This window comes from Paroedura picta, chromosome 7, assembly GCF_049243985.1.
Source record: "Paroedura picta isolate Pp20150507F chromosome 7, Ppicta_v3.0, whole genome shotgun sequence".
NCBI lineage: Eukaryota > Metazoa > Chordata > Lepidosauria > Squamata > Gekkonidae > Paroedura > Paroedura picta.
Genome location: NC_135375.1, coordinates 91,995,093 through 92,017,278, shown reverse-complemented (window position 1 = coordinate 92,017,278; position 22,186 = coordinate 91,995,093). Strand labels below are relative to the sequence as shown.

Below are 22,186 nucleotides of genomic sequence, written 5' to 3'. Positions count from 1 at the left end.
TTGGAAACTAAATAGATGATACAGTAATCAATATAACCTCCAAAGTCCACCCCCAAACAGACATGAAAATGCCCCAGTGGTGGCCTCCCCTGTTCCCAGGGGAAAGCATACAAATTAGTCCTGCGCCCCAGATGCACATTACCTTATTTGTACATAGCCGACCTGAGGCCAGTCCCAGCAATAATGTCCAAACTACTCTCTCCCACTGTTCTCTCTTCTGAAGTACAAATTGGCCATTAGGTTACACAAAAGAACAAGAAATATGCAGTAGAAGCAGAGCAACGAAGACAGCTATAAACCGTTTGACTTTCCTAGGCCTGTTCTGCATTTGACAGTACAATTGCTATTGATACATCATTGATTCCTGGCAAATGGCAATACCAAATAACCATATCAGGAGTATGGAAAACAGACAGATCCTGACATACAGCAGGGTTTTTCAGCTGGTGCCTTAGTGCCATGGATGTACCATGAGAGCCCCTCAGATGTACCTTGGTGTGGGAGATTCCAAGAGGGCAGCCACATGGAGCTGGCAGCCACTGTCATAGCCGCACTGCCACCCGCCAGCACCAGCCTCAACTTTACCTTGGCAGTTGTTCTCCTCCCTGGCCTGGTTGCCTGAGCCTTCTTTATACCTCCTGCCTCCTGGTGCATCTTTGCCCCCTTGCACTCCGGGGGGAGAAAAACTGGGCCGTGTTTGTCATGGTTGAGATGGATGGTCCTGCCACCAGCTGTCCCAGCATTGGATGTGAGGTGTGCCCATCCCAGCTGGACTCGTACCCAGATTGGGTAGCGTGTGGCTGCCTGCACCCCTGGGCTTTACCCCTGGGCTCCACCCTGCTTCACATCTTCCGGCCCCTGCTGGCCTCTCATGTCATTGGGCTGCTCTCTGCCACTTCCTCCTCCGGTTTCCGCTAGTGGCCTGCGTAGCCTGAACCACCTCTCCCAGCCTCCACCAGCATCAGACAGCCTCTGTTGCTTCTGGGTTGTGTGCCATCACCTCTCCCAGCCTCCACCAGCTCCCACCATCCCCCGTCACTTCTAGGCACTGTTACTACTCTCAGCCTCTGCTGATTCCAGCTGGCCTCCAGTGCATCCTCCTGTGCTTGATCTTGCTGCTTCTTCCCCTGTGGCTGGGGTAAGTTGGCCTGGTGGGTCTTCTGTTGGGCATCAGGGCTATCTTGAGTGTGAGGAGGCATATTTTTATTTAATTTTGCTTATGGGGCATTGCAGGCAAAGTGTGGTGGAGTGAGAAGATGGGGGATTGGTTTATGTTTATTTGCATATTTTTATTGAAATGCTATATTTTTATTCATGTACCTATGAGGGCTTGGCAGGGGGCATGGTCAGCTGACATCTCTTCCATGGTGCCTCAAAGCCTGAAAAATATTTGAGGGGTACCTCCACAGTCAAGAGGTTGAAAAAGGCTGCTCTAGCAAACAGACATGGCTACCTTTCTGGAAACCTAATTTTGCTTTGTACTTATTGAAGGCCAGTTTCCCCCCATAAAATTAGAAGAAGTGTGGTAATAAAGAGACTGAATTACTGAGTTGAGAACACTTGGATTCAAGTCCCACCTAAGCTACAATGTTCCAAGTGGCCTTTTTGCATGCCATCCTTTGCTTGCTATCTGCCATATGTCATTAACAATTGAACGTAATTATGTGAATTATACTACAAGCACATTTTTAAAAAGCTCTCGACAAAAGCCTTCTATTGAAGGTACAAGGCCTAGTTCATATCTGATCACCCTAGCAGCTAAGTGGCTGCGTATGCCACAGATACACGCTAAATTTAACGGTGATATTTTTATTCAGCTTCAAAAACACATTTTAGTTCGGAGTAAAAGCTGCTGCTTGCTCAGGAAAACTTCCTGTATTATGGGTCAACTGTGTTGATTTTCCTGTGACCTTTAAAACCACCCAAAGCTTTACCTATCTGGTATATAGGGCTGCACTGACTTAGAGAAAGTTGCCTTTTGTTTTAAGATATTAGGTGGAATGATACGTCTTCAGTTTTGTTTTTTAAAATATAGTGACTGCTGTATTGTTTTCTCTGCACTTGAAATTTTAAGGGCCTTGTCCATTTCATGTCGAGCTAGGCATATCTAACCAGCAACTGCTTTTAAAACATATTTCCAGTTGGAGGTTTTCTTTCTTCCCGAAAGGTTAAAGGTAGAGCTTTATACCAGCACCACCAAATTTACTCACAACAGCCTGGCATTCTACATGGCGGCAGAGAAGGTGATCAGCCCCCCCCCCCCCAATCCAGTTTGGTGACGAGTTCTATAAAACTCAAAAATATTCTCAATGGATTCTTGGTTCAAATAAAATCTTGTTTACTTGATCTTTCCCACAGTGGTAAAAATTGCCAGTATAGGATAGGGTTGCCAACTCCAGCTTAGCGAATCCCTGGAGATTTGAAGGTAGCGTCTGGAGAGTGCGGAGTTTAGAAAAGGCGCTCAACATGGACGTGATTCCATGGAGTCTGCCCTCTGAATCTGCCATTTTCTCCAGGGGAATGGATCTCTGGAGTTCTGTTGTAAGTGTGGGAGAATCTCAGGCCCCACCTTGGGGGTGGCGACCCCACAGAGTGGTACCATTCAGACAGTACAGAAACAGTTCCCTCTCGGAACCTGTTTTAGGCCTCACAACATTGCCTCAGAAAAACCTATGACCCGTGACTATTGTGAGGTATAAAAAACCACCTCCACAAGATACACAAAAGACATGTTGCTTTTTATTGCTCTTTATCGTTACATCTGGAGTATGTCCAAGAGGCCCTTCTGCTGTGAATTGGTTTGCCAACCTCCAGCTGGCACCTGTAATCTCCTGTTATTCCAGCTGATTTCCAGACAATCAAGGTCAGTTCCCCTGGAGAAAATGGCTGCCTCAGAGGGCAGAGGCCTCTCCCCACCCAGGCTTCATCCTCAAAATATCCAGGTATTTCCCAGCTCAGAGCGGCCATCCCTAGCTGTGAACCTTGCCCTCCCCAAACTATCCATCACCACTTCCTTTTGCTATAGATTAACAGAAGCCTGAAATGGCACCCCGAATAATGCTTCATCTCATCGAATTTCCCCTTCTAACTCTTCAAGTTTCTGAAAAACAAATAGGCTCTTTTCTATCTCATTTTAGCTAATTAATGCTGCTTTTGGCCTTTCAGGCAGGCTGGAAAGTCAAGGCTCTTAAGTGCTACTATAGTACCCTCAAATTGCTATTTGACTTTTGTAGCCTCTCATCTTGAACTGACATTATACCCCACTTATCGCTGCTCTGTGTCAGCAGCCTCGTTTCTGTTTTTTCTAGCTGCCGCTGCCGCTTCTTTGGGATGAAAAGTCTCTATGTTTACACTGGAGACGCCTTAATCGGCCAGCGGGCCAGTCCCGGCGTTGTCCCGCTTTGTGGTTTTTGGGTAGCCACGTTCCCCAGCTGCCTGGTGGAGGGACTTCTAAGCAAACACTGGCCAGACCCTTAAATGAATAAGTGCCGCTGGAGACAAAGATCAGGCCAAAATGCTTGTTCCAGAGCACGGCTGGGTTTGGCACCCTGACTGATCAGGCATATGGTGCCAGGACTCTTGGGAAAATCGGCTTTCCTTTCAGCTGGTCCTCATAAATTTTGTTTTCCTCGGATAACTCTCAAGAAAAAACATTAAAAGAAGCAAAACCTTCAACGTTAACTTGATAGCATTGTCGTCTCTGGCCTCATCTGTTGCTGAGGAGGTTCCCCTTAGTGCCTTTTTAGGTGGTAGGGAAAACATTTTTAGTAACTCCTGGGTTTTTAATTTAAAAAATCTGTTCCACAAAAAAAAGGTTTCCTAACTGGCATAATTCTGCCATTTTTGTCCATTCTGCATCATTTTTCTGGTTCTGCGGTTCACGGAAGAAGCCCTAGAAAAATCTGAAGCCTTGATTCTAATCTGGAAACCCCTGACTTCTGAGACACCTGCACACTTTTCAATCACATATTTGCAGTCACGAGGGCTAGGCATCTGCTTTGATTTTGAAAGATGAAAAGAACTGTTTTCTGCACTTCTTCCCTAGAGATGGATTGTAACGCAAGATCTCCAGGCCCTGCCTAGAGGCTGGCAACCCTAATTCCTGGAGAATTGGTTAAATTAGATATTAGGAGTAACAAATCAGGAGGTGGCTTCTAGTAATTATATTGTCAGACCCAAGAAGCTGTCTTATTCTGAATCGGATCAGATAGACTGAAACTGTCAAAGTCAGTATTGTCTAGTCTGACAGAGAGCAGCTCTAATGTTACCCGCTTCTTGATCTTTTCAGCTGGAGCTTGAACCCAGGGCCTTCTGCGAACTAAACAAACGCTCTTATCATTGAGCCACCTCCCACTCCTTAAAGGTTTTGGCCCCCGTCATCTTTTCATACACATTCAAGTCAAATCCTCTGGGAGAGGGAGGAGTCTCACACATTAAATGTGGTTTTCCTCTGCACTTACAGAGTTGCCCCACGCTGAGTCCAATCAAATCATTGGTCTGTCAAGGTCAGTGCTGGCTGAGCCTTTGTCCTCAACATGACAAGGGTCCAAAAGAAACATCCAGGGTCCTGGCCGGAGGTCATCTTGCCATTGACTTCAGCTGACCACTGGCTTTGTAGGATTAGTGCAAAACGGGGAAGGCCTGAATGAAGACAACAGTGCAGGAGCAGCAGGATAAGGTTGCTAATCAATCAGACAAAAAATAGGATGAGGAAGCAGAGATCCACCATGAAAAGGGCTAGAGACTTTTTTATATATAAAAGCTGGGAATTCAGATAAACTATAGAGTGTAGCAATAAATCATTATAAAATGGTTGCACCACAGTAATCTAGCAACTGCTGTTTTTCCAAAGCTTGAAAAAAGCCCTTTTTATGGTGGGGGGTTGGGGGGGGGAGAAGTTAAAGGACACTAAAGCCAGGAAAGTGTAGGGGTTTGAGCAGGCGTGTGCACAGGATTTTTAAAAGAGAGAGGTTACAGTACATCCCAGAACCATTGTAAGACTTCTTAATTCTTTCTCAATTTTGTTGCATTTTAAACTCCTTTTCTATCATGTTTCTGTCTTGTATTATTGTTAATAGGCTTTCATTGACTCAATGAGTGGCTTTTTGTTTTATTTTATTTAATCTTGGGGGTTAACCAAAAAACCCAACTCCCCCCCCCCTTGTATATGGCCTTAGGTTAGAGGGCCAGAGGATGAATCTGGGAGGCCCAGGTTCAAATCTCCCCTCTGCCAGGGAAACATGCTGGGTGAGCTTGGGCCAGTCCCTCTCAGCATAACCACAGTGTTGTTGTGATGATCAAATGGAGGAGAGGAGAGGAGAGTGATGCCAGCTGCTTTGGTCTGCACAGCAGTGGAAGTGAGGTAGACCAGGGCAGAGCAGATTGCAGTGCGGATGTTCCATTGTTGCTGAGAATGTCTTTCCTACGCAGGCACTAGAGTTGCACGGCACTAAATGACTCACAAAGTTACTTATATCACTGGTTAAGGACTGGGGTCCACTACTGTGTTTAGCTTACTGAAACTAGGATCTCAACCGTGTAAATTCTGTATCATTAAATGTGTCGCCTTAAGACTAATTCTTTGCTTTAGTGCTTTATTTAGATTTCTGGTTGGTTCTACAATCCTGATCCTGTTGTGTCATTCATTGACCACCCATTCTGAATTACTCACTCTGTGTAATTCGCCTTGAGTCCAAGCAAGCAAGGCAGACTATGAATGATGTAAATAATGCAGTGTCAATGAGAGTTACATGCAGAATGTGGCAGCAACCAGAGAGAGAGAGTTGTGCAGTGGCTAGGGTGGAACTAGGATTGGGAGAGCCTGGTTTGAATCTTCACTCTGCTCTGGCAGCCTGCTGGTTGGCCTTCAGCTAGTCACATGCTCTTGGCTTAATCGACCTCGCTAGGTGGTGGTTGTGAGTATACAGTAGAGGGAGGGTGAACGTGCCAAGCTGCTTTGGGTCCCCACTGGGGAGAAGTTCAAGGTGTAAATAAAGGCTGAAACACAAGAACATTTCAAGAAGCATTGAAAACTGGTTTAAAACAACATTGTTTCCATATGAAACTAATTTTTATCAGGAGTACCGCGGTATATTAATGGCTATGTCCATCCACCGTTTCATATGGTGCTGCCGTTAAATGTGGGGAAAGGGGATTCTTCAAGGATTCAGCAAGGTGAGCAATCAACTATTCCCTTCTACTCCTGTGATATGCTTGTTGTTTTTAGTTGCAAAATCGTGTCCGACCCATAGCGGCCTCATGGACAATGATCCTCCAGGCCTTCCTGTCCTCTACCATTCCCCGGAGTCCATTTAAGTTCGCACCGACTGCTTCAGTGACTCCATCCAGCCACCTCATTCTATGTCGTCCCTTTCTTCTTTTGCCCTCAATCGCTCCCAGCATTAGGCTCTTCTCCAGGAAATCCTTCCTTCACAAGAGGTGGCCAAAGGCCTCTACTGTCCTGGGATATGCAGGGCAACCTTTTCTCGAAGGGTTTGCCATGTCTGGTGTGGTTTGCTTTAGTGGCCTTCCAAGGTGTTTTGCACACCCCCTTAGCTGTGTGGGTACGTGTATGGTGGTGGTGGTGGTGGTGGTGGGAAAACAGAAGAAGAAAAAGGGTTTTGCAGCTGCCAGGTGAGACATAGCCAGAGGCACTGCAAAACGATGCTCCTTTTTTTTTGGGGGGGGGGGGGCGCAACGGCTGCATTTAAGACTAATGCTGCCTCTTGGATTTTGGGGGCCCTCTGCTGCATAGCCTCCAGTGTGTCTTCTTGATCTACAAGGTGTGCGAGCCAAGATGTTTCCCACACAGCTGTCTGATCAAACCGAGAACGGCAGCCCTGTTAGAAACACCAGGCCTCTGAGACAGCAAGGAAACAGAGGGCCCTGCTGCCATTTCACAGCCAGCCTGGCCTGCGCAGACTGACTGCCACTACCTGTTCCGTTGGAGGCTCTGGATCTGTTCCTAGCATTTCCCCCTCACGAGTAAACCTTGTAAGGAGGCTACCAGCCCCTCAGCTACGGCCTTCAGCGTTTGCCAACTCCATCCTTGTGAAGCCTTGAGGAAGAGCATGGGTTAAAGCGACTGCTTCCGGTAAGAAATCAGCTAAACTTGAACAACCCATTTAAACGGCACGGGAAATGGCTGCGTCTCCAGATATTCCAGGCACGCCTGTTCTCTGTTTCGTTTTTCTTTCTTTCTCCCCCTCTGGACCTTCCCCGCACCCACCGAGGCCTCTGCCGTCCTGTACAGCTCAGCTACCAGCGGATGATTTGTGTTTATAGCGGAATTGGGGACGGAGACCATGTGTGCGAATGGATAATAAGCTGTGGTGAGATAAAGCCTTTTGACTGTATATTTTACTCTGCTGAGGTTCTTAACAAATAATCTTTCCGCAATGTGAGCCAGCCCTTATCGGAGAGAGGCAGGTTGTCTGAAATCCTTATCTCCCTGGGCCAGTTAGCTGGAGTGATCCCCTTTTCACAATGAATAGGGAATGAAGAGCCAATACAAAGAGCCCCTCCTCTTCCAGCCTCCTCCTTTTCTTCCCCCATCCGTCCTAGCAATTGCTGCCATTTACTGGCAGTTTACTGAGCAGGGATTTCTGATTTCTCAACTCATAACTCAAGGGTGGCCCTACTGCTTCCAAATAGTTTCTCATCCCTGTCGACAAAAACAAGCCTATGAACTTACTTACAGTATTGCAGTACAGACTTAAAACGATAAAACTTCACTGTGTACTAATTTCACAGCCCAGAATTCTCCTAGATCCACTGTGGTGGTGTGGCTAAGAGGTTTAGACTAGTATCTGGGAGACCCTAGTCCAAATCCCCACATGCCATGGAAGCTCTTTGGGTGACTTTGGGCCAGTGATACTTTTTCAGCCTAACCTACCTCACAGGATTGTTGTGAGGGTGAAATGGAGGAGAGAAATACAATGTAAGCCACTCTGGGTCTCCGTTAAAGAGGAAGGTGAGGTACAAATGCATTGCAGATTGGCCTAATTCCTCTTCATTATGAAGATAGACAATTGTTTTGTTTTTTGAGGTTTCTTTTTCCAAAGTGCAGGTAGGCTCAGTCACAAACACACACATGTTTTAGGCTGATCAATTCTACATTAATACAACCACACACATCATAGAATTAGAAAGAGCCATACAGGCCATCTAGTCCAACCCCCTACTAAATGCAGGATCAACCTAAAACCCTACGTTTTGTTAAGCAGAAAAGAAATGGGATAAAACCATTAATCTCTGCCCCAGTCTTATATCCGTAAATTTCACAGCAGTCATTTGTAAAAGATTTTTTAAAAGAGCTTTAGGCTTCAATTTGCTTAATTGCTAGATTGATTGGCTAAATCTGTCGTTGAGTGTACGTTTTAGTTGGTGTGACAGAAATGCTTGTTGATATTTCCTGAATTCACTTTGATTCTAATATATCATAAAAGGGAATTAAAAATGACAGGGACAGAGAACATTAACATGTGATGGTCCACTCCAGCAACCTGTTTTGTACGAGTGGTCTGATAAACAGGACGCGGTGGCCGAGAACTTTCTCTGATGTTGCTTCTTAGCACTGGTATTCAGTTTTGCTTCCTTTAGTCACCATGTCTGGTAGTAATTGATGGATCCCCCATGGATCTGTCTTTTTAAAACCCCATGAAAGCCTTCCGTGCATCCTGGCCATCACAATATCCACTGACAATAAATTCTACAATATAAATGCTCATTCCACAATTTAATTACTCATACAATTGTTGCTTTCGTCTGTCTGTCCTGAATCTATTACTTGTCAACTTCATTGGTATTTCCTCTCCCAAATTATAGCATTATGGGGCATGGAGGGAAACGTTCACTCTACCTGCTTTCTTTATCACATCCATAATTTCATAAACCTCTGCCATATCTTCTCCCTTCCCCCCCCCCATAGGGTCACGTTAACTCCCCTGCTGACCGATTCTGCAAAAATGACTTTCAGAATTTTAACAGCCATGAAAGTGGACTGGCAAAGCCTTTAACACCAAATTACTATGACGGTAGTACGAAGATATGAAGAACTGGACTGTGTGTCGAGTGAAATTAATCCTCAGGCAGGATTTGTGAATTTGAAATGCATGGCGCTACCCACTTAAATCATCATGAGTCTCATGGAACCTTAAAAAGGTAATGTCTTTTGCATTCTAGCTTGCACTTCCATGAACCTCTTCACCAGCTCTCTTTCATTCACAATATCTAATAGGAGCCAGGGTGGGGTTACAATGGTCAGATGAGGATCTCGAAGACCTGGGTTTGAGTCCCCCCTCTGCCATGGAAGCTTGCTGGGTGACCTTGGGCCAGTCACACATTCTCAAGCTAGCCTTACCTCACAGGGTTTGGTGAAAATAAAAACCTGCAGCAGAGAATGTTGCCCAAAGCTACTTTGGGTCTCCGTGGACAAGAAAAGTGGGGGATTCATCCAGTAAATAAAGACAGCTAGCTACTCTTCTGAAACTGTTATAACCTAGTCAATTCACATGACCTGGGGATAGGTAAACATTTTAAATTAGAAAAGATGATTGGAACATTGTTCCCCGGAGGAGCTCTGAGTGGTGTTTTAGCTTTGCAATAACCTGTGGAGCACTTCAGGCTGAGAAGCTGTGATTTTCCTAAGGGCACCTAGATTGTGCCGTAAGAAAGCGAGAATCCGAATCTGTGTTTCCTTCATCCTGCTCCATCATGCTGTCAGGCTGGAGCAGAGATGAGCAAGCTAGGTTGGTTACCTTTACAAAGGTTCTTCTGTGTTGGGGAGAACGTCAGCTGGCTGCCTTTTCCATCAGCTCAGCTATGGAAACGACCCATAAACACCCCCCCCCCCCATTTGTCTGCACCAGCCAAGAACCTTTGAAACGGTCGTCATCTGTCCTGTGGTTGGCTATGCTTCTTGGCACGGAGGTCTTCTGTTCCTTGTGCTTTGTGTGCATGGTGGAGAATTAATGCCAGTTGTTTACAGGCTTTCACAGGTCCAGAATTTATAGTGAGAAAAGTACCTGCTGCCTCTTTTTCCTTTTATCTCTTGTGTTTTCGGTGCCTCTTTCCATGGTTTCAGTGAAACCAGAGGCAGGTGGGCTTGCAGCAGAAAGCACATGAGAGCTTCCTAGAAATGCATAATATCTTCAAACGAAGGCTGTTTAATAGTACCAGTAATTCCCCCCTCCTTCAGTGTTTTTGTTTATAGATATGTTGCAAAAAAAAAAAATAACCATGAGGGAGACCGGACCATGTAATCCATCTGCATTTGTCTGGCTAGTAGGAACAGACCCTGATTTAAACACTTATATATTGTTTCATGAGCCCCAAACAACTCCTAAAGCTGCTTGCTAAAGTGTAAACTGCAGTAGTAAAACAAAAACAAATCTGAATGGTGCTGAAGGGGTCCAGCTTAAAAATTACGATACTGATGTACTATAGAAGTCAGCTGCAGGCTGTTCTGATTGCAGCAAAGCAATCCGAATACCCATAGAAGAAGCACTGTAGAAAGATCATAATGCAGAATCCATATGGTTTTTTACATTCCAGCAAGTGGAATTTCATATATTTTCCTCTGGGGGAAGGGCTATTACACTGGATTTGATCCCCACAGATAGCATAAGGTTGATTGATGCAGGGCATCTATCCTTTCTTCATAAATGGGGTCAAAATGTGTGACAAATTGCCTTGCTAGTTGAGTTCCAGATGTCACAGGTGATTTTTAAACAATTATTTTTGCACTAGTAATCAAGCCTGCTGCAGCTAAATGCAGCGGGCGCTAGGCACTTACTGTGGGTGGGTGTGTTTCCTCGGCGTCGGTGGCTGGCTTGGTTGGCAGCGGCAGCGGCATTCTTTCGGTGGCGGCAGCCTGATGGGGCGAGAGGCGCTTCGGGCCTCTTGCCGCGCCAGGCCGCTAGGCAGGGAGCCCCCAGCAGCCGCACTTCGCGTGACTGCCGGGGGCTCCCTTGGGCGGCGGCCTGACGCGGCAAGAGGCCCGAAGCGCCTCTCGCCGCATCAGGCCGCCAGGCAGGGAACCCCCGGCAGCTGCGCTTTGCGCGACTGCTGGCGGCTCCCTCGGGCGTCAGGCCGGGAGCAACTGCAAGCCGCGCTGCGCGTGGCTCACAGTTGCTGGGGCTGGGAATCGGAGGGACCAATCGGCAGGCGCTTTGCGCCTGCCGATTGGTCCCTCCGATTGTCTGTCGTGAGGAAGGGTCCAATCCGGACCCTTCCTCATCACGGACAAAGCCCACCTCAAGGCCCCTTAACCATTTATTTAGTCTGTGGCGCCCGTGGCGCCACAGGCGATTTAAAGATGATTTTTTTTTGTGGCATCTTCCAGGAAAATATTTGAGATGGACCACTGCTCTAGAACCCACATTCCTCAGTTCTATCTTGTTGAGGGTTGCTAAACTGTAACCTGTGTGAACTATAACCTGATATCTTAAATTACACCAGGGTATGGTAAAACAGTAATGACTGGGGAAGGCACTGGCAAGGCCACTCTGTATTGAGTCTGCCAAGAAAACGCTAGAGGGCGTCACCCCAAGGGTCGCTTGCACAGGGGATACCTTTATCTTTACCTTTATGGTTAGGAAGCATGTGATACAGCTGCCTTGCTAAAACCAGGCAAAACTGGCAAAACCAGGCTAAAACCAGGCAAAACCTGGCAAGGACACTTTCTAGAACCCTATCTACACCACCCTAAGTTTTGAATGCAAGAAAAGGGAATCATAGAATCATAGAGTTGGAAGGGGCCATACAGGCCATCTAGTCCAACCCCCTGCTCAACGCAGGATTATGTGTAAAGAAATCATTCAGGAGGCCAAAGAGTTACAGTTTCTATTGCCATTTGCTCCTAGGGCTGCCAGCTTCCTGGTGGGGCCTGGAGATCTTCCATATTACAACTACTCTCCGGGATACAATTCTAGTGGAGAAATAGCTGCTTTGGAGGGTGGACTCTATGGTACACCCTGCCCCAAATACACCCTTCACAGCCCCACCAAGAATTTCCCAATCCAGAGCTGGTAATCGGTGGGAGCCACAGGGGTAGAGACATGGGAGGGTGGCTGCTGGCAATGGTATGACTTCACTTTCAGGAAAACCCAGGAAAAACCATAGAGTTTCCATGATTCATAGAGAGGACTGACGTCACTTCCAGGTTTTCCTCAGAAGTCTTCTAAAATGTTTTTGAATAATTATTAAAAACTTTAAAAAAATGTGACAATAGCGGCAACTCTATGCATAAGCATACAAGGTATACAAATATCTGAAAATATGTCCATACACAATAGTCTGTATTTCCTATGTTCAGGGGTTGGTAAAGTTGTAAGGTCTTCCATCAACTGGATTATGGAAGATAGGCAATATAAGTCTTTTAGCAGGAAGTGGTTGGGTTGGGTCTGTTATCCCGGAATCAGCCTGTCCATCTGGTGACCCTGGGTCCCCCCCACAAGGCACTGTAAGAAGGGAAGGATTTGTTTATTGGTTCGTTTATCTTGCCGCCTGGAATGTTTTAATGGGTGATTTTTAACTGTTTTATTGTATTTTATTGGGGGTATGAATGTTACCAACCACAAGCCACTTGTGTGGGAGTAGCGGGATACAAATGCAAAAATCAATAAATATTTGTTCACTGTAATCTATGAACCAGGCATTTTTATGTATTGTTGAATGCAATCTAGTTTTCTTGGTTAATTGTAGAAAAACATAACTGGACTCTGCACTATAGTTTGTGAGGTTCTCCCAGAGAAAATAAATTAAGCCACTCTTCCCCTTGATCAACATCTTCTCTATGTCCATCTTGCTATATTGCTGAACAAAAATCAAGTTTCATCTGTGACCACTTTTTTGAAGGGGATAAGGAGAGTGATTGATTGGCTACAGTTATAGTGTCCCTTCCCCCCCCCCCCAGCTTTTTGCAAGCTCTGCTGTTCCAGAAGTTACTCTGTCTGGACTCACAATTTGGGCTCTGAGCTTTCTCCCTGCCCTTCAGTAAAGGGCACACTTGGCCAAGGGACTTTCAGTTGCTGATCAGATATATAGTATATAATAACATATAACAAATATTGCCTGCTTACTGATCTAAATTCACACAGGCACCAAAACTATACCAGTATTAGGTTCGACAATTTTGTTCACAATGTGGTATTGCAAGCTTTTGAATGACACAGAATTCTTTCTTGTGGCGATATTTAAAATGGAAAATTGAGAAATATATTTCTGTGAGTTAGAAAAGATTCATCTTTATGGCTCAAGGAAGAGCTGCTAAATTTCTCATTTTAAGAGTGGGGAGGAGTGGGGGGGCAAGCAAAAAATTTACATAATCTGATTAACAGGGGATTATCCAATGGCTGCTGAACAGCCTCCGTGTGCTTGAGCTACAAATCTTTACTATTCATAGCTCTCACCATGCCGGAGAAAGACTGCACCTGCAGTGGTATGGGGCCCTTCAAGAAGTGGGGCGGGGCGGGGGGGGGAGAGCCACGAGGGAGGGAAGGTGTCCGCCAGAGCTGTGCAGTTTTGCGTCTACACAGCCTTTAATTGATCTGTTTGGATTAGTTTAGAGGGTGCCACAATAAAAACCTGGGGCAATTTGAGCCACTGGGAAGAAGGCTAGGTGCTGCAATAGGGATGCCAGCTGCTGGTGGGACTCCAGAATTACCATTTGCTTCCAGTCCATTTGCCAGAGATCAGTTCCCCTGGAGAAAATGGATGCTTTGGAGGGTGGACTCTCTGACACTGTACCCCCCTGGGCTCCATCCTCAAAACTCCAGGAGTTTTTCAACCTTGGACCTGGCAACCTTATGCTGTCATAATTTAGAGGCATGGGTAAAGTGACCAGAGTTGGAGGGAGGTAAGGCGGGACGTGCCGCTACGGTGGCGGTGCCCCCCCTTCCCTCTGTCCCTCCCTCCCTCCCTGCCTCACTGTCGCCTCCCGAGTGCGGCGGCGGCACAGCAGCGCCCCCTCCCTCCCCGGCTTACCATCGCCTTGTGCGCGTGGCAGCGGCGGCACCCCCTCCCTTCCCTCCCTCCCTCCCTGGCTTACTGTCACCTGCCGAGCGCGGCTGCGGCTGTGGACGCTGTGGAACATTCCACCAATGGCCCAGGACGCGGGACATTTGGCGAAAAGTCAGGACCATCCCACTGTTTTCGTGACACATGGTCACTATAGGCCACTAAGAGGGGAAAAGGTTCAGTGCAGACCTATTACTGGGCAGTGGGTTGTGTGTATGTTTCCAGTCCTTGCTCATAAACAATGATGCCTGTGCTTCATTTGCAGGTCAGTGCATGTGGAAACATGATTCATGTTGTCCCATCATTTCTGAGGGAAAGAATGAGGCAAAGCCTCCACTTAATTAGGATGCCCAGGTAATCTGAACACAGCCTGCGGCACCGCGGGCGCCGCGGACTAAATAAAGCCGTAAAGGCTTTGTGGGAGGAGTTAGGGTGGGCTCGGTCCGGGATGAGGAAGGGTGCCGATTGGCCCCTTCCTCTGGACAGACCATCGGCCGGACCAATTGGCAGGCGCTTTGCGCCTGCCAATTGACCCGGCCGATTTCTGCCCTGGCAACAAGGAAGCAACTGCGAGCCGCGCAGAGCGCGGCTCGCAGTTGCTCGTTTGCCGGCGTCAGGCCGCTGCCCAAGGAAGCCTCCGGCAGTCGCGCTGGAGATGTTCTCCTTGCCCAATCAAGGTATTTTGACATTGGGTGGTATTGAGCTCAGGAATCAAGCTGGGAAGTGTATGCAGAAGTGAAACTTGAGGTTCCCTCTGCTGCAAGTGGACATTTAGAAGATGTTCCAAAAGGTTAAAGAAAGAAATATCCCCCACGACCGGTGTTTAATATCACACTGGGCAGGTCCTATTGCTACACAGAACCTGACTGTTTTCACAGTCTCACAGTGATTCACGTTTCCTTCAGAAAAAGAAAGTCAAATTCAGCATCCCCCCCCCTTTATGCTTCCTATTTGTGCCATGTCTATGAGCTGACTGGCTGGTTAGTATTACTTTCATTGGAAAGAGCAAGAGTCTAGCACAGGGGTAGTCAAACTGCGGCCCTCCAGATGTCCATGGACTACAATTCCCAGCATTCGCTGGCAGGGGGCTCCTGGGAATTGTAGTCCATGGACATCTGGAGGGCCGCAGTTTGACTACCCCTGGTCTAGCAGTAGCACCTTAAAGACTGGCAATATTTTTGGCGGGGGATGAGCTTTCCTGAGCGATTGCTCAGCAGTGGTTTCTTTTTCATTCGTTAAAGCAAACTAAAATCAAATTATGCACTCAGGCCTCAGTGGAGTACAATGCTATGGACTCCACTCTTCAAAGCATCCATCTTCTCCAGGGAAACTGATCTCTGTAGTCTCAAGATGAGCTGTAATTCTGCGGGCTCCCCAAGTCCCACCTTGAGGCTGGCATCCCTAGCTGGAAGCAAATAGATAACCATGGTCAAGCATATAGTGAATTTTGTTTCAGTTATTTTAATGATTGAGTGCAGAGGGAAATTCCCTCATTTGGCAAACATATTGAAGTGGTCTGGGTTTTGGGGGGGCACATACATTGTGTTGTAGGGACTGTAAAGGCATACGGATTCATTCAGTTTATCACAGTAGCAAGTACCTTGGTAGAGTCACCAGCTCTGGCTTGGAAAACGTTTGGGGATTTGGGGGGTGTTACTTGGGACACCATACCTGTAGCTGGAGGTTGGCACCCCTAAATTGTGATTGATCATTTTTCATCGATTCCTAGAGAGGACTGACGTAATTTTTGGGTTTCCTGGAAGTGATATGCTTTTGACCGATAGTCAGACCCCCACATTCCATGCTCCCTGGCATTCTCAGAATCAGCAAAAATTATGTGGTTTTATCATGGAGTTTCAGCCAATTCCTAGAGAGGCAACCATTGCAGGCCCCCGGACAAAGGTTAACGGTTGGGAATAGGGTAGGACAATTGTGTTCCTGGTCACCTTCTCATCCACATGTTGACCAAACCTGGGCCCATTCCACACACATAGGATAATGCACTTTCAATGTGCTTTGGAAGCTGGATTTTCCTGTGCAGAACAAGAAAATGTACATATAAAGTGCATTGAAAGTGCATTATCTATTGTGTGCAGAATAGGTCTGGCTTGGGGTATTGGCTTTACTGGAAGATCACAGTGATGTAAGATAAAATCAAGAAGATGGCAGCATAATGTTATTGTGCACCCCCCATCCCCATCCAGGTAGAGCCATCTATGCGAAAACATATCACTATTTTTCCTGGTGGAACAAATAACATTTCAAGGAGTGGAAAGTGGCAAAAGAGGGTTTTTTTACGAAAATAATTTCCCATAACAGTACAAACTGGAGTTTCGCATTTCTGCCATATTTATTCTTTTGACCTATACAGTGCAAGCCTCAGCAGAGATATACCTTGTAACCCTGTTTAGGGTTGCCCTGTTAGCCACTGTGGTACCCACTGACAGTGCAACTCGATGCTGATGTACTCCAGTCTAAACCTGTTGATTTCAGCAGAGCAACTCTGCATAGGACCCCACCGTAATTCTTGTGCAAGGCTACAAAATGGTTGTGAAGTCGAAACATAAAAAGTGGCCAAGTATGAAAAGAAGATCCCTATGGTCATGTGTTCACCAATCTTTATTCTGGCTAGAGCTCCAAACCTTTGCTATCCAGTGTGCTATCAGCAAAGTTTTGCTGCTCATCCCTGCAATGTCATAGAATCATAGAGTTGGAAGGGGCCATGCAGGCCATCTAGTCCAACCCCCTGCTGTACACAGGATCAGCCCTAAACATCCTAAAGCATCCAAGAAAAGTGTGTATCCAACCTTTGCTTGAAGGCTGCCAGTGTCCTTAGCTTTCCCTCCATCTCTCCCTCCTCTCTCAGGCCTCCCCCCTCCCCCCTATTAGATATTCCAGTTAGACTATCTCACTACTGCAGACTGTGGATAAATAATGATCTAGAAGAGGTTACACAGCGGAGGTGCTTTTGGCAACTTTCCAATGTAAATGACATGGAAATGAGACTTCTGCGAGGCCAAAAGACCCCATTGCAATAGTGTAGCAGGGGAGGGCTTTAGTTAACATAACACTTGTGCTAAATGAAGCAGTTGACACGGCTTTCAGAGGGTAGCGCTTGTGGCTTTAATTTACCATGAGAAAAGGCCCAACCTCCAATTTAGCGCAGTAGGAGAGAAGTTTGCAGCCCCAAGAATGCCTGGCTGGTCATTTTTTTCCAAGCTACTGAAATTTTAAGTGTCAGTATTCTGTGCCGTGTTTCATTTTTAACAAGACTGTGAAGCCCTGTTTAAATCCTTGTTATACGAGATCTCGTAGTGGGATAGATACCCAGTTTTCTTTCACTGTTCATATTTGGGGAGCAAGTAGGGTTGCGAGTTCCCAGTTGGGGTCTGGGGATTCCCTAGTTTGGAGCCTCCCCCTCCCCATTTTAGGGCTCTCAGAAATCAGGGGAACTTACTGGGCACAGGGAGGGAAGAAGCAGGAAGTAAACGCGACATGCTGGCATCACCCATAAGCAACTTAGGCACCTCAGTGAGGATGGGAGGTGACACTCTGGGGCTTTCCGCACCGGGATCCTTGTAGCAAATTGTTTGCTGAACGAAAAATCGCCATTTAAAATAGTGCAATTCGTCATTATGCATACCTGACTTTGTAGTGGAATCCAGTTGCGTTTCTATCGTTTCCCACAAGCTTCCGGTCTCAGCAAAAATCGCTAGACAGGAAGCGCTGTTGCCAAGCTTGTCCCGCCCCTGGCCGTCAAGCAGCCAATGGGCAGCCGTTAGCATGCTCCCAAACAGCCCCTTTCCCTTTAAGAAAGGTTTAAAAAAAAACACACACACACCCATTGCAACGAATATGTGTTGATTCGTTGCAACGGAGAGACCCATCAGCTGGCAGGTGTGTTTGAGCTGTCGTTTCATCGTTGCCACGCTCCCCCCAAGTGAAAAAAAAAATCCCCCCCCCACGGGCCCGATTTTCGGCCGAAAACAGTGTAAAAAATAAAGGGAAAATACATCAGCAAACGGGCTTGTCTGTTGTTTGTGCTTAGTGAATAAACAGCTCTGGGGAGGGACTGAAGCCGGGGAAGCCTCTAAACAGGCTTGCTGGTGGGTTGAACTTCGCTCGCTCGGAGAAAAAAAAATGGCGATCGCTTCGCCGGAAGATCAGAGGAGAGAGCCAGGGGGAGGGACTTTGTAGAAACCACAACAATGGTAACGCACAGAACTTTCCCGCTAGTGTTGCAGATTGGTTGCAGGAGTGTAACGCTTTCCGGAGGGTGAATTCACTTTTGGGGATTTCCCTGAAAGCGCTACAAGGAAGCGCTTTTTGCGGATCGGTTTCAGGTGTGTGGCAGATTGTCAACGACGTTGTGCATAATGGCAAATCAGTAGCGTTTTCAATTGGCAACCATTGTGCGATTTTGAAGGTGTGCGAAAAGCCCCTCTGTTTTTTGGGCAAAACTCTATGGCAAGAAACTAATTCTATCATAGAGTTTTTGCCCTAAAGCCAGAGCATCACTCCCAACTAGGGTTGTGCGATTCGGCCGCCGAAGCAGCCGTTCCGTCCGGGCGCAGCCAGCGCCGCGCCGCGGGAGGGGGAGGGCGGTGCCGGTAGCAGCGTGACAGCGGGCGCAACCAAGCAGGCGCCTGTGTGGTTGCGCCCGCTGTCACGCCGCTACCGGCACCGCCCTCCCCCCCCGCGGCGTGGCGCTGGCTGCGCCCGGATGGAACGGCTGCTTCGGCGGCCGAATCACACAACCCTACTCCCAACATCATTGACATGACTTCCAGGTGATGTCAGCATGTCACATTAATTTTTGCACACACCTCACCCCACGTTGGCGGCTACGAGAGACCTGGCAACTTTAGAAGCAGGGCGCCAGGCTCTGTGAGGCTTGCTGAGATCCTACAGCACAAAACCCCGCAGTGTTGCCCGAAAAAGGATAATTTCTAAGTCTTTGAACAGACCTACTGGATTTTGAAGGTTTTCCAGCTCCCTTCCAAGGATTTCTTCCTTTTTCAACTCCTTCCAAGGAGAGCCGTTTGTCTTCTTTCCCATTTCTTTCTCTCCGCCCCACTGCTTTTCAGTTCTAAAAAAGAGTAAAATCTGTCTGTCTCTGAAGGAACTGCCAATGCTACGTTCAGTAGCTGAAGCTTCATCTGGCCTGGGCTGAAGAAGTGGGGGTGCAAAAATTGCCCAGTTGTGATATTATTAAAGAAGCAGGAATTTAGATATTTATTTATACCCCCCCCCCCACCACCCTCCAGTCTCTCCCTGGTTTCCCATCCTCTCAGTCTGCTTCATGCATTTGATCAAGTAACCAGCATGATGTAGTGGTTAGTTTTAATCTGCGACCCTGACTTGAATGCCCACCCTGGCCTGGAAGCGTGTTGAGTGACATTGGGCCAGTCGCACATTCTGAGCCAAACCTGTCTCCTCACAAGATTATTGTGAAGGCAAAACAGGAGTGGAGAACAATATTGTACGTCAAGGATCCACAGCCTTTTTTGAGCCTGCAGGCACATTCAGAATGCTGACACAGTATTCATCCCTCCCTCCCTCCATCCATCCAATATATTACCCCTCACTTGGATGAAACTTGGATGAAATGGCTGCCAGAGGCAGAGTTAGCCACAAAATGATTGCCATAGCTTAACTTCAGTAACACAGTCTAGATCAGTGGTTCTCAGCTTTCCGAATGCTGCGACCCTTTAATACAGTTCCTCATGTTGTGGTGACCCCCAACCATAAAATTATGCAAGTGTTCTTTTACAGAAATTAAATTGAAACTGACCAATGGCGTGAAGATCCATTGTTCATGATCGTATATAAATTGTTTTTCCCCCCAGTGTTTCTCAGTTCAGTTCTGCCTCTTGTCCCACCATGCCGATCTCGCTCTTTTCCGCTGCTCCAGGCAGACAAACACTCTATCTCCATCTACCCTGCAAGGCTGTTGTGTGGATGGCACCCCCCCCCCGGCCACGCTGCTTGCCTTGCCACGACCCCTGTGAAAGAGTCGTTCAACTCCCAAAGGGGTCCCGACCCCCAGGTTGAGAACCACTGGTCTAGATCCTTGTGCTGTGATGGGAGCTGCTGCTAAAGTAACATTTTAAAACAAGTGCACAGCCAGTCAGAAGTCTTGTTCACCAAAAGCCCTACCTAGCCCCACCCACTTCCTAAAAGCAATTGGCAGGCACAAGAAAAGGTGTCAATAGACACCACGTCACCCACAGACAGTGCTTTGGGTACCCCTGTTATAAGCCATTCTGTATCCCTATTGCAAAGAAAACTGAGGTAATAATCTAGTGAACTTCCATAGGCTGTATTTATTATTGTTATTGTTGTTGTTGCTGTTGTTGTTGTTATTGTTATTTATTTCCCGCCACTCCCAAATGGCTCGTGGCGGGTTACAGTGTCTTAAAACCCCATTAGAACTCCCATTAAAAGGCTTAAAAATATCACAGCATGGCGGCACAATAATAAAATCCCCTTCCTACCCCCCTTCCTAAAAAAGGGGGGGTGGAGGAGAAGGAGGTCAACACTGTTCAAGAAGAAGCCCAGGGGAGAGCAGTCGATGTACCACAGCAATTTATTATTGATCTAGATTATACCTCACTCTTCTCTGCAATAGGAGCCCCAAATAGATTATAACAGGGTCCAACTTTGCCAATTCCTTCAGAGAAGGATCTCATTTGGTCTGGGATGGGGGGGGGGCAGTTCCTAACCCTTACCCAGATGGCAAACAAAACAAGCCATATTGTTTGATAAAATTTGGTGTTGTTCCTTAAGTTGTCGGATTTTGAAGAGTACAATTCTATAAATTGGCAGTGAATTACCATAAGAACATAAGAAGAACCCTGGAGAATCAGACCAGTGGCCCATCTTCTGATGCCACCCCCCCCCTCCTTTGGAAGTGCCTGAAAACCTCAAACATTTTTTTCATCTGAAAATTCATTTTTCAAATACCCGATTGCAATGCCCTTCTGACTGCCCTAGCAAGTTGGTACAAAATACTCCTGCCAGACTGCTATCTGGGCCTGGTTATGGATAGGATTGCCAGTTCTGGAAATCTGGGGGATGGAGCCTGGGAAGACTGGAGGGGAGGGACCTAAGTGGGATATAACATCCTAGAATCCAAAGCAGTCATTTTCTGCAGGAGAACTGATCCTTGTCATCTGAGAAATGGCATCTATCATCTGGAGGCTGGCAGCCCTAGGCATGGAGAATACATCATGCCAGTCAGTTCCATGCCGATTTGCTTCCTGGCTCAAGTCATGGTGCTTCCAATTACCTTTAAAGCCCTCTAAACATGGTTTCAGATCAGGAGGATACTTAAGACTGCATTCCCTTGTCTAACAGCTGAGATCTTTGGGACAGGCTCTTTTCTGTCTCTGTAAGTAAGGGACATAAAAGGAGGGTCTTTTCTGTGGTGGCCTCTTGTTATAGAATTTACTTCTTTAGAGGCTCACCTATATTAGCCTGGCTAATTTTAGGAGTCAGGATAAATTGTATCCGAGCTCCCCTTCCCTACAGTTCCAGCTGTAAGAAGATGGCCATGATTGCTTAATACAAAATGACTCTTTGCTCATGTTCAGAAGTACGTCCGTCATTCTTTATTATTGCTGCCTTGCCCAATAGTTCCATGCTTGAAGCCCCAGATTCAAAAGTCTGGCTCTCATAAAAGCTTGCTGGGTTTGATTCCACCGTTCTTGCAAAAAGTCAAAGCCCTTCTAGGTTTTCTTCAAAGCAGTGAAGAAGCATCAACGCTAACTTTTTGCCTTTCCAAACATCACTGTGCAATGGTTGGTTTGCCCCCAATTCTTAACACTAGCTAAAATTCTAGGAGAGAAGAAGCCGCAGAATGAAAAGAATCTCCCAGGAGATACAGAATGAGCTCCCCGGATCGCTAGCACTAGTGGTGACACGCGCCAAACAAAGGCGCTGGCATTCTATAAATGAGGCTGCAGAGAGGGATCGGCAATTGGCTGGATTGTGAGGAGAGACACTCCTGCGTTTGGGAGCGGAGAGACGGCAAAGTACTAGGAAGAGAGCATCCGACTTCGTTGCCTGTGAATGCTTCTGTAAGAGCCATTTGTACTGGCTTTGGCAAAGGTTGGTGATGAGGCTTGCTTGTTTTGTTTTTAAAACTGTAGTGTGTGTGTGTGTG

The 22,186-nt window shown here is 46.8% G+C and overlaps 1 protein-coding gene across 2 annotated transcripts in view; it reads left to right on the top strand.

Annotated features, from left to right (window-relative positions):
- Positions 1-6,591: 6,591 nt before the first annotated feature.
- TAL2 (TAL bHLH transcription factor 2) overlaps positions 6,592-22,186 on the top strand; it is a 30,935-nt gene continuing 15,340 nt past the window's right edge. Inside the window, exons 1-2 of one of the 2 annotated variants that reach the window (XM_077345374.1) lie at positions 6,592-7,331; positions 8,930-9,162. In XM_077345374.1, the coding sequence (XP_077201489.1) occupies positions 9,110-9,162 (53 nt within the window). In that variant the 5' untranslated portion in view covers positions 6,592-7,331; positions 8,930-9,109. Of the gene's footprint in view, positions 7,332-8,929; positions 9,163-21,884; positions 22,132-22,186 lie in introns of those variants that run through there. The other variant, XM_077345375.1, reaches the window with a different exon arrangement.